This window comes from Narcine bancroftii, chromosome 4 (assembly GCF_036971445.1).
Source record: "Narcine bancroftii isolate sNarBan1 chromosome 4, sNarBan1.hap1, whole genome shotgun sequence".
Lineage (NCBI taxonomy): Eukaryota > Metazoa > Chordata > Chondrichthyes > Torpediniformes > Narcinidae > Narcine > Narcine bancroftii.
Genome location: NC_091472.1, coordinates 9,920,276 through 9,936,456, shown reverse-complemented (window position 1 = coordinate 9,936,456; position 16,181 = coordinate 9,920,276). Strand labels below are relative to the sequence as shown.

Below are 16,181 nucleotides of genomic sequence, written 5' to 3'. Positions count from 1 at the left end.
AAAACTGCTGGAGGAACTCAGCAGGTCTTGCAGCATGAAGAAGGTAAAGACATATAACCAATGTTTCAGGCCTGACCCCTTCTTCAAGGCATTCTTGAAAGGTTCAGGCCCAAAATGCTGGTTATAGCTGGGATTGAGTGGTAAGTCCACGATTGCAGCATCAGGAACTTGGGTGGCCGGGGCAAGAATCTGTGTTTGGGGCATCAGGAGCTCAGATGGACGGCTGGTCAGAACCTCAGGATCTCAGATGGGCAGGCAGCTGGGGTGTCGGGAGCTCGGGTGGGCAGGCAGCCAAGGCGAGGATCTGCAGTTGGGGCACCTGGAGCTCGGATGGGCGGGCAGTCGGGGCCAAAAAAAGTGGGGTTAACTTTTACACAGGTTATATGAAAACACACAAATTTTGGGCAAAAATTGGGGGATGACTATTTCACAGTATCGAGGGTAACATGAGTATATACGTATATCTTGGGTAATTGCACGAAGAACACACAGATTCCAAGTATTTTAAACCATAATTTATTGCAAGTAAAAATGTGCTTTAACTAAAATTGTGGCTTTTACCACCTGAACAATAAGCTTTACAACACAATATCCTCAAGCCCTCTATTACCATTCACTTTGCACAAGTGGAGGGATAACACATCTCAGTAAAAGTACGTGTGGCCTGCTCTTGGCTCACATCCGCCAGCTGTATTCCTCAGGGTTACACCGCAGAGTTACAAACGCCCACTTGTCCAACCATGTGCTGATCCTTCCCATGCACACACAAGCTTAACACACTCACACTCTCTCTCTCTCTCTGTCTGTTTCAAACTTTCCCTAATGCAAAAATAATACTTTATTTTTCAAATAAACAATTTATATTCTGATACATTCTGGACTGAAATAAGCATTGCAAAACCATCAATAAACATCATCAATAATACATGGGGAGGGGAGGCCAGGGGGAACTCCATTTGGAGGGGAGAAGATTTCAATCCATGGCCATCATGAAGGATCCTTTTAGCACTCTTGCTCCAGACATCCCTGAGCGGAACTAATACTCCAGTGGGGCAGAGACCTCAGTGAGGAAGTGATATATGCTCATTATGAGAGCGGGAGGGTTGTGCTAGTGGAGTTGTTCAAGTGAACCAGTGTGCACTCGAAGGGCCGACATGGCCTGTTTCCACACCGTGAACGGTTATACGGTCTCCACACTGAAGCAAACCTCTCCCATTGTTTTCATTCCACATCGACCACACAAAAGCAGTGCCTGCAGTCATTACTGAGTTGATCGAGTAGTTTGGGGAATATCCCTGGAGTGAGCTTGTCCTGAGGTCCTGATGCAATCATTTTGGTGAGCATCGTCAGAGGAGGAAGGAATGGCTTTCCAACGACAGTTGCGGGGGGGGGGGGGGGGGGGTTTGCACCAATGGCTTGAGATAGACAGGGAGAAGGGAGTGGATGAAAAATACAGGGAGTAGGATACTGGCTCATTCTCCTCAAGGGAATACCACTTTTCTGCTGTACAATCCTTTAACAATACAAAGCAGCCCACAAATTAGTCCACAGCGAGATGTGCACTATATTCCAAGGATTTTCCCCTCCCTCAAGCTCGAGATCAAAGTTGGCAACACAAAGATCTGACTGGCCCACAGAAGGATGCCTCCATATTGGTCTGTCTGCAGAGCAAAAGCTCACCACCAGGAGTACGTAAGCTACAGGAGGCCATTGGCCCACTATTCTTGTGTAACCTCTTGAAATGAACAATTCATCCCGACCTTCCTTCTTATCCACCACTTTTCTGCAGAAATGTTGCTTTTAAACAAATTGAGTTCTTCCAACTGATTGGGAATTCACAATTAACAAAAAAATTAAATTCAGGTATACAGCACTGTAACAGGCCAATTCGGCCCTATGAGTCCATGCCGCTCAATTTACACCCCATTAAAACCTACATCCCAGTACGTTTTAGAAGGGTTGGAGGAAACTGGAAGAAACCCACGCGGACACGGAGAGAAAGTACAGACAGCGCCAGATTCGAACCCCGGTCACTAGCTGTATAACAGCATTGTGTTGACCATGCCACCCAACTGTGAAAGTGGAGAGAGCGCGGACAAGATCCAGGTGGGATGATCAAAAGATAATGGGGCTCAGGTTATACACAAAGATCAGTGAAGCTGTAAGTTATTTGATTAAAAGATGAGTGGAGATTCCATTGAAGAGTTGGAGATCATCAAGAGTCTAATGGAGAGTAAATAAAGAGAAATGGCCCAAGGGTCACACTCCAGGGTCCCTGGGTTCAGGAAGACTGGCAAAGAGTCAAGGCTAGACAGGAGGAACAGTGGTTCCTAATTTAAGAAAGGATGTGTTGATGGTGGATAGGGCCCAGATGAGGTTAACAAGGATGATTCCAAGAACAAAAGGGTTATTATATGAAGAGTTTTTGATGGATCTTACCCTGTGCTCGCTGGAATTTAGGAGAATGAAGGGGACCCCATTGAAATATTTTGGATGCTGAAAGGGTGTGGACAGCGTAGATGTCGAACGGTTGATTCCCATGGACGGAGAGTGTAGGACAAGAGGGCACATTTCAGAATTGAAGGATGTCCGCTTAGAACAGAAATGTGGAGGAATTTCTTTAGCTAGAGAGTTTTAAATCTGTGGAATTTGTTGCCACAGGCAATTGTGGAGGAATGGTCATTGGGTATATTGATAGGTTCTTGATTAGCCACGGCATCAAACATTATGGGGAGAAGGCCGGGCAGTGGGCTGAGTGGGGAAAGGGATCAGCTCTTAATTAAATGGCTGGACAGACTCAATGGGCTGAATGGTTTATTTCTGCTCCTGTATTCATGGTCTGAACACAATGGCAGAACAAGAACATTCAAGCATGTTTTTCCCTCAATGAAATTGGCACATACCTACGAAGGCCAGAGGAACAGTTAGGATTGAAACACAAAAATCTGGGGATGCTGAGATTGTTGTATAAACACAGAAATGCTGGAGCATCTCAGCAGATCTCACAGGATCCATAGCAGGTAACTTGCGTGTCACGTCTCACCCTTCTTCAAGGTGTGAGTAAAAAGCAGGCAAGTGCCTGAATTAAAAGGCTGGGGAGAAGAAAGGGCAGGGGGAGGAGTATAGACCAACAGACATAAGGTGTTAACTGGATATGATAGGAGGCCAGGAGAGAGCAAAGGTGAGAGCTGATTGGGGGAAGAAGGTATTGGCTCTGTGAATGCAGAGCTGGAGGGAAAGGAGACAGAGGGAAAAGGGAAGAGAGTGACAGAACTAGAGGAAAGCAGGCATTGGGATAGTTGGGGGGGAGAGGTGCTAATGGAAACTAGAGAAGTTGCCACCTGCTTGAAGGATGCTGAGATAGAATATGAGGTGTTGTTCCTCCAAAATGTGGGTGATCTCTATCTGGCAATCCATGACACCATGGGCAAATATGTCAGCAAGGGAACGGGACGGGGAGTCACAGAATAGCATCGGTGGATTATTTTTAGAAAATGCAATGTCCCAAATGGCCTTCAGCTGTGCTAGAACAATTCTGCAGCTCATTTCCTGATCTGATTTTCTTAACTCTATCCCCCATTGTAACCTGTGTTTGGAAACAGCTTTTGTCTAATCGAATATCCTCCGAGAGTTTTCAGTATCTTTATTAAATCTGCTCTCAAACATCCCCGTTACAAATAGGATAATTCCAGCCCCAAACAACCAGAGATCCTGCTATGAGGGGGGACCATTTTGAATGTTGAAAGGCCTGGACAGAGTAGACATGGCAAAGTTGTTTCCCTTGGTGGAGAACAATAGGACAAGAGGGCACAACTTCAGGATCGAAGGGCACCCATATAAAACGGAGATGTGGAGGAATTTCTTTAGCCAGATTGGTGAACCTCTGGGATTTGCTGCTACAGGTAGCTGTGAAGGCCAAGTCGTTTGAAGAGATTAATAGGTATCTGGATAGTCAGGGTATCAAAGGTTATGGAGAGAAGACAGAGGAGTGGGACTGAGTGGGAGAATGGATCAGCTCATGATAGAATGGCAGAGTGAACTCGACAGGCAGAATAGCCTACTTCAACTCCTACATCATATAGTTTATGCTGTAGCCGTTAATCTCTGCATTCTCACCAGAGTAAGATCAGCACGTTTTAGAATACATACAGCAATGGTAACAAGCCCATTCAGTCCATAAGCCCGTGCCGTCCAATTACATCCAATTGATCTACACACACTTGGTACATTTTTGACCAGTGGGAGGAAACCCACGCAGACATGGGGAGAAAGTACAAATTCCTTACAGGCAGTGAACCCCGGACGCTGGCACAGTGACTGCATTGCGCTAACCACTACACTAACTGTGTCATACTGTTTTGCAGCAGTAATCCAAAGCTTAGTCCTCTCATCTCACCAATTTACATTCAAACTTCAACATGATGCTCCTTCTGGGGGAATAGATGCATTAGTTGATACTGGGGTTAGTAGTGCAATATGCGGCACCAGTCGTTGAGATGCAGTTTTTCCACACACAAAGGGCAGTAGGTATATGGAATGGGCTGTCGCAGGAAGTGATGGAGGAGGGTATAAATTTTAGACATACAGCACGGTAACAGGCCATTTCAGCCCACGAGTCCGTACCGCCCAATTTATACCCATTAACCTACACTCCCAGAAACTAAAGCCTTTGGAGAAAACCCATGCAGACACAGGGAGAATGTACAAACTCCTTATAGACAGCACAGGATTTGCACCCCAGTCCGGTCCCGATCACTGGAGCTGTAAAGGCATTGCGCTATCTGCTACGCTAACTGTACAACATTTAAAAGACATTTGTGTAAGAACCAGATAGGAAATGTTTAGAAAGATATGGGCCAATCATGGGCAAATGAGACTATCTCAGGAAGGCATCTTGACGAGCAAGGATGAGTTGGGCCAAACATCTTGTTTCCTTACTGTATAACCCTATGACTCTACGTTGCATGTCTGAGTAATAAAATGGGGCATTGGGCAGCAGGGATGCATGTTTTGAGCTCCTCAAATCCAAAATGGAAGGACCACTTTGAATGCCTAATTCAAGATGTTCTGGAGCGTCTTGGTATGAACAGACATGTACACTTGTGCTGATATAAGAGAGGGTTAAGAGATTCATGAGTATGATTCTAGGAAAACAGAAACCCTAGCCCCCAAGAAAAAAAAGAGAAATAAAAGTGTGATTCCAGGAATGAAAGGGCTATCATAGAAGGAACTTTTGACGGTTCATGGTGCTCTGGGAAAAAGGTGCCGGATGTCCACCTAATCTACACTCCATCTATTTGATCCATTTTTCCTCCATTACAATGTAAGGACTTGATTTGCAATTTAGTAAAAGAACAGGTGATCTCATTGAAACATTTTCAATGTTGAAAGGCATGCTCAGTGTACATGTAGAAAGGTTGCTTCTCATGGAGGGAGAGACCTGGAAAAGAGGGGAGAACTCCACAATTGAAGGGTGTCCACTTTGAACAGAGATGCAGAGAAATTACTTTAGCTGGGGATGGTGAATCTGTGTAATTTGTTCCCACACTTGGTTGTGGAGGCCAAGTCTTTGGGTATATTTAAGACTCTTGATTAGCCAGGGCTTTAAAGATTACAGGGAGGCCGGGCAGTGAGGCTGAGTGAAAAAATGGATCAGTTCATGATTAAATGGTGGGGCAAACTTGATGGGCTGAATGGCCTATTTCAGCTCCTATGTTTTACCCATGGATGTAAAGCAGAATTGAACAAAAATCAAAAGCAGAAAATGCATGAAATAATGAACAGGTGAAGTAGCATCTGTGAAAAGAGAAACAGAGTCAATATTTCGCAAATGACCTTTCATTGTAACGAGGAAAAATTGGATCAAATAGATTGGGCATAGATAGGGCAGACATTCAGCATCTTTTTACCAGAGTGACAACCAGAGGACAACTGTTTAAAGTGAGAAGAGGAAAGTTTAGGGGAAATGTCAGAGACCCTTTTTTTTTTCACACAGGGGAGTGGTGGGTGCATGAATGCATTGGTGGGGTGGTGATGGAGGGTGGTACAATAGGGACATTTAAAGGGTCTTAGATCAGCATCTCCATCGGACACACAGAACTCAAAACGGTCAACCAGTTTACCTACCTTGGCTGCACCATTTCATCTGATTCAAGGATCGACAAAAAGATAGACAACAGACTCGCCAAGGCAAATAGCGCCTTTGGAAGACTAAACAAAAGAGTCTGGAAAAACAACCACCTGAAGAAACACACAAAGATCAGCGTGTACAGAGCCGTTGTCATACCCACGCTCCTGTTCGGCTCCGAATCATGGGTCCTCTACCGGCATCACCTACGGCTCCTAGAACGCTTCCATCAGCGCTGTCTCTGCTCCATCCTCCACATTCATTGGAATGACTTCATCACCAACATCGAAGTACTCAAGCTGGCAGAGTCCGCAAGCATCGAATCCATACTGCTGAAGACCCAACTGCGCTGGGTGGGTCACATGTCCAGAATGGAGGATCATCGCCTTCCCAAGATCGTGTTCTATGGCGAGCTCTCCACAGGCCACCGAGACAGAGGTGCACCAAAGAAGAGGTACAAGGACTGCTTAAAGAAATCTCTTGGTGCCTGCCCCATTGACCACTGCCAGTGGGCTGATCTCGCCTCCAACCGTGCATCTTGGCGCCTCACAGTTCGGCGGGCAGCAACCTCCTTTGAAGAAGACTGCAGAGCCCACCTCACTGACAAAAGGCAAAGGAGGAAAAACCCAACACCCAACCCACCAATTTTCCCTTACAACCGCTGCAACCATGCCTGCCTGTCCCGCATCGGACTTGTCAGTCACCAACGAGCCAGCAGCAGACGTGGACATACCCCTCCATAAATCTTCTTTGGCCAAGCCAAAGAAGATCAGCAATATAAGAAAAATAGATGGTTATGGGTGGGAGGGTTAGGGAGGGTGGGAAGGATTAGATTGTCGTGGAGCTGTAATGTTCGACACTCGAAATTAATTGCAGAGAAAAGACAGAGAGGTGTGACAGATTGGAGCCCAGTCTGGGTTGACTGACAAAAATGCTGATGGTGTCAATTGAAAGGGAACAATAACAGTACATTGGGAGAAATGATGAATGTAAAACCGAGGGGAGAGAAAGGGGAGAAGGGAATGGAAGGAAAAAAAACAAGGAATGATGACAGAGGAGAAAGGGAAAAAATACAATAGCTATAAATGTGAAAAGAGTTGATGATCTGAATTCAGCGCCAACCTCCAAAGATTGCACTGAACCAAGCTGGAAAATCAGATACTGGCCCTTGAGCCTTGAGGCCAAAATCAGTGGGGTTAAATTTTACATTTTATTTACAGCATGGTATAAGCCGATTCTGGCCATTTAAACCCATGCTGCCCAATTAAACCCAAATTAACCCAAAACTCTTTATGTTTTAGAGGGTAGGAGGAAACTGGAGCACCCGGGGAAAATCCATGCAGACACAGAGAGAACATGCAAACTCCTTATACGCAGCGCCGGATTTGAACCTGTAATAGTGTTGGGCTGAGCCCCTATGCTAACATAATAGTGAGATGGAGAATTAATGTGACAGGCAGCTGGAACCTCAGGGTTACTTGAGCTGAGACACAATCTCAGAATAATATTCTATAAGGGCAGCATGGTTAGTGGAGCAATTAACGCAATGTTGTCACAGTGCCAGTGACGGGGTTCGAATCCGGCGCCGTCTGTAAGGAGCTTGTACGTTCTCCCCACATCTGTGTGGGATTCCTCTGGGTGCTCTGGTTTCCTCCCACCCTTCAAAACATACCAGTGGTTGTAGGTCAATTGGGTGTAATTATGTGGCACGGGCTCATGGGCCAGAAGGGCCTGTTACCCTACTGTGTGTCTAAGGTTAAAATAAAAGTGATCAATTAGCAGGTGTAGCCCAGAGGAAGCATCTCTGCTCATGACTCAATGGTTGACGGGTTCAAGTCCTAATGAAACAAAAAGGACACAATTTCTTGGTCAAATCTTCTGCCCAATACCAATGGCGGATTCTGTAATGTTGAAGGTTTTGTCCTATGGCATTATGTCCAAAGTAGAGCAGAAGTCGTCAATGGCCATTCAATATCTAGCCCACAACTAACATTTACAAAAGCCACACCTTTAAGGCTTTCAACCATCCAAATAGGACCTGCATTTTGACATTCTTAGAGCACAAATGCTATGTGGATGGAAATCAAGATCTTCATTCACAGCAGGCGAATTCCGTCCAGTTGGTGTGGCACGTTCACTAACCTCAACATCCCTGGGTATTGGAATTCTGCTCCATCCCTCACTAACCAGCTGAACAGTGCACGGAGCACCCCTGACAACCACGTCCTGAGCATACCCCTGACAGGCAAAACCTGTCATCCTCTCACCATATCCTTTGGAGCTGATGCCAGGAGAGACGGCCAGTGCTCCTGGACTAATTCTCCAGGCAAGGACACCGTTAATAAAAGAGTGGGGCATAGAGGACACCGTTAATAAAAGAGTGGGGCATAGAGGAAACACAAATCAGTGGAGATGTAGGTCCTGGGATAATGGCAAGGGGAAAATTCACATCATGGCAGCAATGCATGCAGTGCAGTGACTAAAGCAAGCTGGGGGACAAGAGTCTGAAACAGGGGTGTGATCCATGGCCCCATCTCCCAATCCCCTCTCCTTCATACTTGAGCAAGAGTTCTTCCTCCTTTAAACCTTGAAGAGGAGGAAAAATTTATTAAACCACCCAGACTCTTGAATAAACCTTGTTGCAGCAGACAAGATTTTCAAGGGAAAGGGAGCATCTGCCCAGGCCTGGAGTACAGTTACATTTGACCATCAAGCACCGATTAGCAACAAAAACATCCTTTCTGATTCTTTAAGGTGGCAACAGAATCTTGGAGGGTGCAGTCCTAAAGCAACAGAACTGATCAAACTGGTTGCTTGTATGCAAATCTTTTATCACTCAGAATAGGCTACTTGCCCACCTCAACTGACCTTTCAGGGTACAGTTCTGGGCTCCTTATTTAAGAAAAGATGTTCCGGCATTGAAGATGATTCAGAAAACCTTCACAAGAATGATTCTTGGAATGAAGGGATTTGCATCTGAGGAACTTGGACTGTATTCCTTGGAGTTAAGAAGAATGAGGGGGGACAATTTTAGACATACATACAGCACAATAACAGGCCCTTTTGGCCCACAAGCCAGTGCTGCTCAATTATACCCAATTGACCTACAACCCCCCCCAGTATGTTTTGAGTGGTGGGAGGAAACCAGAATCCCTGGGGTAAACCGATGTAAATATAGGGAGAATGTACAAACTCCTTACAGACAGCATGGGATTTGAACCCCAGTCCCGATCGCTGGTGCTGTAACAACATTGTGCTAACCGCTACACTAACCCCGCGCCAGCTTCTCAGAAATACTTCAAATGTTGAAAAGCCTGGAAAGAGTAGATGTGGCCAAGTTGTTTCCCATGGTGGGAGAGTGAAGGACAAGCGGGCACAACTTCAGAACTAAATGACGCCCATTTTAAACAGAAATGTGAAGGAATTCCTTCAGCTAGAGTGTTAAACCTCTGGAATTTGCTCCCACGGGCAGACAAGGTCGTTGGGTGTATTTAAGGCAGATAGATACCTGAAGTCAGGGTTATGGGGAGAAGGCAGAGGTGTGGGGCTGAGTGGGAGAATGGATCAGTTCATGATGAAATGGCGGAGTAGACCCGATGGGCCGAATAGCCTACTTCTGCTCCTGCATCTTCTGCTCTTCTCAAACCCTCCCAAGCCCATGTCCAATGACTGGCACTAGGTAAAGACTTCCACACAAGCAACTGAAACAGAAACAAGGTACTTCACCTCTACGTAATAATTACTCTAGAAAGGAAAAAAAGAGAAAGCATTTGTCAATAAGCTTCCAACACTTTGAAGGAGGAAAAGGGTTTTACAAAGTGGTAGTCTAGGTTGCCACAGTGTGGACATTGTTGAACGTTGCTGTACTCGGAGAAATACTGCATTCCCACCCGCACATCGATGACTGGCTTTCCGCAGTGCTTGCAGTTCAGTCTGGCCTGAAAGACAGAAAGAATACATTAGTTCTAAGAGGAAGGGGTTGGGTGAAGGGGACATTGACTCGTCAATGCATTATAAGCAGAAACTGAGCAAAGTAGTTTTAATAGAAGCTTCCCCAAAGCATGAGGGCAGAAAGCCTCGTCATCACTGAAGAGTATCAGGAGGAACAGAAGCCTGCAGAGAAACATTCCAAGACTGGAGAGTAGGATTAATCTTGTCACACATACACTCAGAATGGCAAAATGGTCTTGCTCTGCTATAAATTTGTACATTGGAGTAGGTATACAGTTGACAACGGTAAAACATTGTAAAGCATAGAACACTGCAACATAGAAACAGGCCCTTTGGCCCATCTCATTGGTGCCAAATTCTTATTTCCATTGACCTGCACCAGGACCATATCCCTCTATACTTCCTCCCCTCCTTACGTTTCTGTTTGGACGCTGGTGACATTTTTCTATACTTTATGAAGGGCTCAAGCCCAAAATTTCAGTTCTGTATCTTTACCTTTGCTACATTAAGGACACTGTTTGACCTGCTGAGTTTCTCCAGCGTTGTGTTTTTACTTCAACCACGGTGTCTGCAGACTTCCATATTTTATTTCTTTTTATTCTCTCCATTCCCCTCCCATCCACGTACCTATCCAATTTTTTCTTAAATGTAAAAATCAAGTCTGCATTTATCAATTCAGCTCATTCCACACTCTCACAACTCTCTGAGTAAAGAAATTCCCCTTAAGATCCCCCCTCAACATCTTACCCTGAACCCACATCCTCTTGGTCTTGCCTCATCCAACATCAGTGGGAAAAGTCTGCTTGCGTTTACTCTATTTACACCTCTCATAATTTTTTATACCTCAATCAAATCTCCCCTCATTTTTCTATTGCAAGGGCTATCAGAATTTTGTTTGCCAACTGCCCTGTATTGCAGGGGATTTCCAGTAATTTAAAAGGAAACCGCTGTTCTAGGTAAGACAAGATGCCATTAAGATAGAAGTTAAGAATCTGTGGCCCAGTAAAACAGCTTAAAGACAATGATAAAAGAGAAAAAGTGGGCCCATTGAGTCTGCTCCTCCATTCCACCATGAGCTGCTCCATTCTCCCACTCAGCCGCACTCCCCTGTCTTCTCCCCATAACCTTTGATACCCTGGCTATTCAGATACCTATTAATCTCTGCCTTAAATAAACCCAACGACCTGGTCTCCATAGCTGCCCGAGATAGCAAATTCCAGAGCTTCACCACTCTCTGGTTAAAATAATTCCTCAACATCTCTGTTTTAAATGGGCACCCTTCAATCCTGAAGTTATGCCCTCTTGTCTAAGATTCCCTTAGCATGGAAAACAACTTTGGCACATCTACTCTACCCAGGCCTTTCAACGTTCAAAATGATCTTATGAGGTCCCTCGTTCTTCTGAACTCAAAGGAGTCCAGTCCAAGAGCTGTCAAATATTCCTCGTGTGCTAATCCCTTCATTTCAGGAATTATTCTTGTGAATTTTCTCTGAACCTTCTCCAAGGCCAGCACATCCTTTCTTCAATAAGGAGACCAAAACTGTACCCCATACTCCAAATGTGACCTCACCAGCACCTTCTAAAGCCTCAACATTACATCCCTGCATCTATGACCTTTGCCTCGAGATATGAATGCCAGCACTGCATTCACCTTCTTTGCCATCAGCTCAACCTGAAGGTTAACCTTTAGGCCATCAAGCACAAGGACTCCCAAATCCCTTTGTACCTCCAAGTTGTGAATTTTATCCCCATCCAAATAATAATCTGCCCTTTTATTCCTTCCACCCAATTGCATGTCTGGACACTTTCCAATATTGTATTTCATTTGGCCACTTCTTTGTCCATTTTCCTTCCTCCTCACAACCTGCTCCTTCACCTTTTTTTTAATCATTTGTAAACTTCGTCAAAAGCCATTTATTCCACAATCCAAGTCATTAACATACAGTGTGAAAATAAGCGGCCCCAACACTGACTGCTGCAGAACACCACTGGTAACCCCTCGCCAACCCGATTCGGATCCTTTTAATGCCACTCCGTGTTTCCTGTCGATACCCACGCTAGTCTCTTTGCTGTAACTCCATGGACTCACATCTTGTTAAGGAGCATCTGTCGATATATCCAAATCCATCTTGTTCATCCACTCCCTCACGAGGAGCAATGTGTACTAGCCAATTGAACATCTCTGGGATGTGGGAGGAAACCCCCGAGGCGACACATTCCGTAGCCCTGGATGGGCCTTCACCCACAAGCTGGCCATTCTGGGGGGACACTGCTTGCAACTCACAGCCATGAAAGAGCTCTTCCTGGGTTCGATGACTCCTCAAATGTTCAATTCTGGGGCATCAAGCAATCTCCAAAACTCCCACTCTTCTTTTCAGCCACCTTCTTCTTCGACCCAACCAAGCCTGACCCACCAAAGGCAGCTACACCTTTAGCTCTCCGGAATCAAGAAACTTCCCTTCCCATTCACTCCCACAACTGTGGTCAGATTATTGAACGTACATCACAACTACCCACCCTTCGACCCATGATGTCTGCACAGAAGGTGATGTCAAATCAAACTAAACCTCTGCTCCTTGCACATGATTCACTTTCCTCTATTTCCCGACTCTCCGTGTGTCTATCTAGAAGCCTCATAAACACTACTATTGTACCTGCTTCCACCACTCTCTTTAAACTAACCCCCCTTCCAATGCACTCCCTCATCTTTGTCCAGGCTGACTTCTCATAGTTTGAAGTACTGGCCAGGACATAACCTCTTGATCAGCAGCGGGACAAAACACACAAAGACGCACACGCACGCACACACACCCCCCGCCCCCCCCCCTCGCTTTTACAAACCCAACTTTAAACGAGCTACTTGTTATGAGCCCAGAGGACCCCAAAACACACAAAGATCCGCACGCACACAACCCCCCCCCCTCGCTTTTACAAACCCAACTTTAAACGAGCTACCTGTTATGAGCCCAGAGGAACAAAACACACAAAGACGCGCACGCACACACCACCCCCCCCAGCTTTTACCCACCCAACTTTAAATGAGCTACCTGTTATGAGCCCAGAGGACCCCAAAACCCAGCAGCAATAGAAATTCACCAAGACAAATGGTTACTTAAACAAAAGTTGCTTTTAATTTTTTTTTAAATATTAAAACAGGAGCAAACTTTAATTTATTACTATTAACTTAACCCCCTTCTAATTCGAAGTGCACGTGTATGTAATGTGTGTGTAAGTTCATAAAAGTTATTTGATTCACAGTCCAATCTCACTTTTCACTCCTCCAAGTTCACTGGTATCAGGCAATTCTTATACTGTGCTCAGAATTTAATTAACAGCTACGAATTTCACCAGGCTTTGGTGCTTGAAAAGTAAATGTTTACCACTCAGGAAGGAGTTGTTGATCTTCAGAGAGAGATTTGTTGCTTGTTGGACACCCACAACTGATTTTTTTAGATCAGCCACTTCAGTGTCTTACTGAAGAAACTTGCCCTATCAGGGTGTCCCAGATGATAACCTCTTTCTTACAGGTCACCACAGAGTTCCTTTTTGTTTCCCTTATTTCAAGTGAAACATTAGGCAGCCGGTCCTCTTCTCTTGTATGGACCACAAAGCCTTTGACCAGGCTGAACGAAGAACTCACAACCCATCTTCAAAATGGGGTATTTCCACAAGCTTGCCAGCTTGTCCTGTTCCAGTCCCAGCTGCTGCTGAACTGTAGAACATGAAACTGAATTCTCTCTCTCTCACTCAGAGAAAACCACATGACCCTTTTCGAACAGCCAACTGCACTCAGACAGATTGCAGCTCTGACTTAGTTCATCTGTTGGTTTCCAAAATAATAATCCATTACCCCACAGCATGTCCAATTAATACCTACTTGTGAAGTCCTTATAGGCATCCTTCAAAGTTTGTGCAAAGGCCTGGACTGTCCGGCTTGAGCAGAGCTCTGACATTTTAAATGAGATCTGTTTTGAAGTGTTTGTATGTGACCTACACAAAAAAAACCTGCCCCAATTTATCTGCTATAAAATATACCTATATACAGTATAAAATATAACATAATCTGTCACACCTCACAAAAGTGGCTTCGAGAGGCGGAACTGAGAGCGGGTGCGAGGCTCACCTGACAGCATGGAAATGCAGCAAGGATATCATAAGTATACATGGTTCCCAGCTGGTGCCAGCTCCCGTCCCATCGCGACTTGCATTTGATGCAAATTATCTTGTGCACCCCTTCTAGGCAATCCACACATACAGCATAAAGGTGCATGAGCCTCCCTGAAACAGAAGCAAAGAGCAAGACTTGGGTCATGCTGACGAGAGTGATTAATGGTGGGCACATTGAAGGATGAGGCCCTCACAGAAGGCAGTTTTAGCCAGCTAGTAAACTGGCCCTAGCGCACCTATATGGGAGCACCCGGCAAACATCAGAAACACGCTGCTCAGCTCCACCACTTTGTACATCCACACCACGTAAAAATCTGATAGAACTACAGCACAAAAACGGGCCATTCAGCCCATCGGGACAATGCTGAACCATTATTCCATCTAGTCCCATTCACTTGCACCTCTCACCATTTACCCTTGCCCTTTTCCACTGTCTCTCTGCCACACAGGTGGCCCCGATGCTCCTAATCTCCTCCTCCCACAACTCTGCATATGCATGTGGACTACCATGATGTTTGCACTCCTTGCTCCAGCTTACGCATACATGTTACATTTCTCCCGTATTGCCCCGGATACGTCACCAGCGGCGACCAGCTCTACTCCCGACCCACGTAAGTACGCAATCACAACAGCCCTCCATAGACCTCCCATCCGTGTCTCTATCCAAGATTTTCTTCAGCACCAAAAACTGAGCTGGCATTCACCACTTCAGCTGGCAGCTCATTCCACACCCTCACCACTCTCTGTGTGATTAAAGCTCCCCCTAATGTTCCATTTAAACATTTCACCTTCCATGAGGTTACATTACACAATTTATTTTGAAGTGTTAAAAACTGACATAAAAGTGTACCTAACAATAATTTTCTACTGTCAAATGATTCAGACTGAGTCAGTAGCAATACCAGGTCAGAAACAAGAGTTTAGAGATTCCAGAGTTTAGCTAATGGAGAGGATATTTACGAGGATGATGCCTGGATTGGAGAATGTGTCACATGAGGCAAAGTTATCAGAGCTAGGGTTTTTCTCTTACAAGCGAGGAAGGATGAGAGGTGAATCAATGGAGGTCTACAAGATTATGAGAGATTTTAGGCCCTATCATACAGTCAAAAAACCCGAGTGTGAAGGCAGAGATTCTCCACCCTTATGTCGGGAGACTTACCTTCATGAATGTGCCCTGGCTGGCTCCAAGACACTGAATGCAATCCCTCTCGGGAAAAGGGTCAGCGGTGGAGTGCTGCACTCCACCACCCTGCCTAAATGTACTGCCACTGTAAGTGGCTGGCTAGGGACAGGCAGATGACATCACGTTGACATCATCAGCCCACAACCCATCTCACTCACCCCTCTCCCTCCATGGCCCCCTCAGAGCAGGGGCAGCCAGCAGGAGCCGTCAGGCAGGGGCAGCTGGTGCAGGTTGCAACAGACCCGTCAGCCGCTTGCACCTGCTTTGGCCTTTGGGGCCCCTCGTCAGCACCAGTGGCTTAATGTGCAGCAAAGCATAGGGCTGCTCCATGAACAGGAAAGTTTAAAATTTTTATCCATCTCTGTAGCAGGAGGCCCAGCATGAAAACACCTATAGATAGATAGGGTGGACAGCCATCACCATTTTCTCGAAGATGAGGGGTGCAAAGTTTAGGGGAGATGTCAGGGCTAAGTTTCTTTTACACGGAGAGTAGTGGCACTTGGAATGCATTGCCAGGGGTGGTGGTCGAGTCTGGTCAATAGGGACACTTAATAGGAAAATAAGAAAAATAGAGGGTTATTGGTGTAAGGGAGGGAAGGTTTATTTGGTTGAGTAGATTCATATCAGTCAGCATACATAGAATATTACAGCATAGTACAGCCCATTCAGCCATGATGTTGTGTCGATCTATATATACCAACAAAAAATAAAAAAATGAAATCTTCCCTACCTCATAACCCTCTATTTTACTTT

The 16,181-nt window shown here is 45.4% G+C and overlaps 1 protein-coding gene across 5 annotated transcripts in view; it reads right to left on the bottom strand.

The window, feature by feature from the left end:
* Positions 1–16,181, bottom strand: part of heca (hdc homolog, cell cycle regulator) — a 91,845-nt gene that overhangs the window by 34,305 nt on the left and 41,359 nt on the right. Inside the window, exons 3-4 of one of the 5 annotated variants that reach the window (XM_069930755.1) lie at positions 14,202–14,356; positions 501–10,065 (exon numbers count right to left, since the gene is read on the bottom strand). The exons of 2 other annotated variants lie outside the window; for them this stretch is intronic. In XM_069930755.1, coding sequence (XP_069786856.1) covers positions 9,901–10,065; positions 14,202–14,356 — 320 coding nt within the window. In that variant the 3' untranslated portion in view covers positions 501–9,900. Of the gene's footprint in view, positions 1–500; positions 10,066–14,201; positions 14,357–16,181 lie in introns of those variants that run through there. 2 more of the 5 variants (XM_069930751.1, XM_069930752.1) reach the window with 2 other exon arrangements.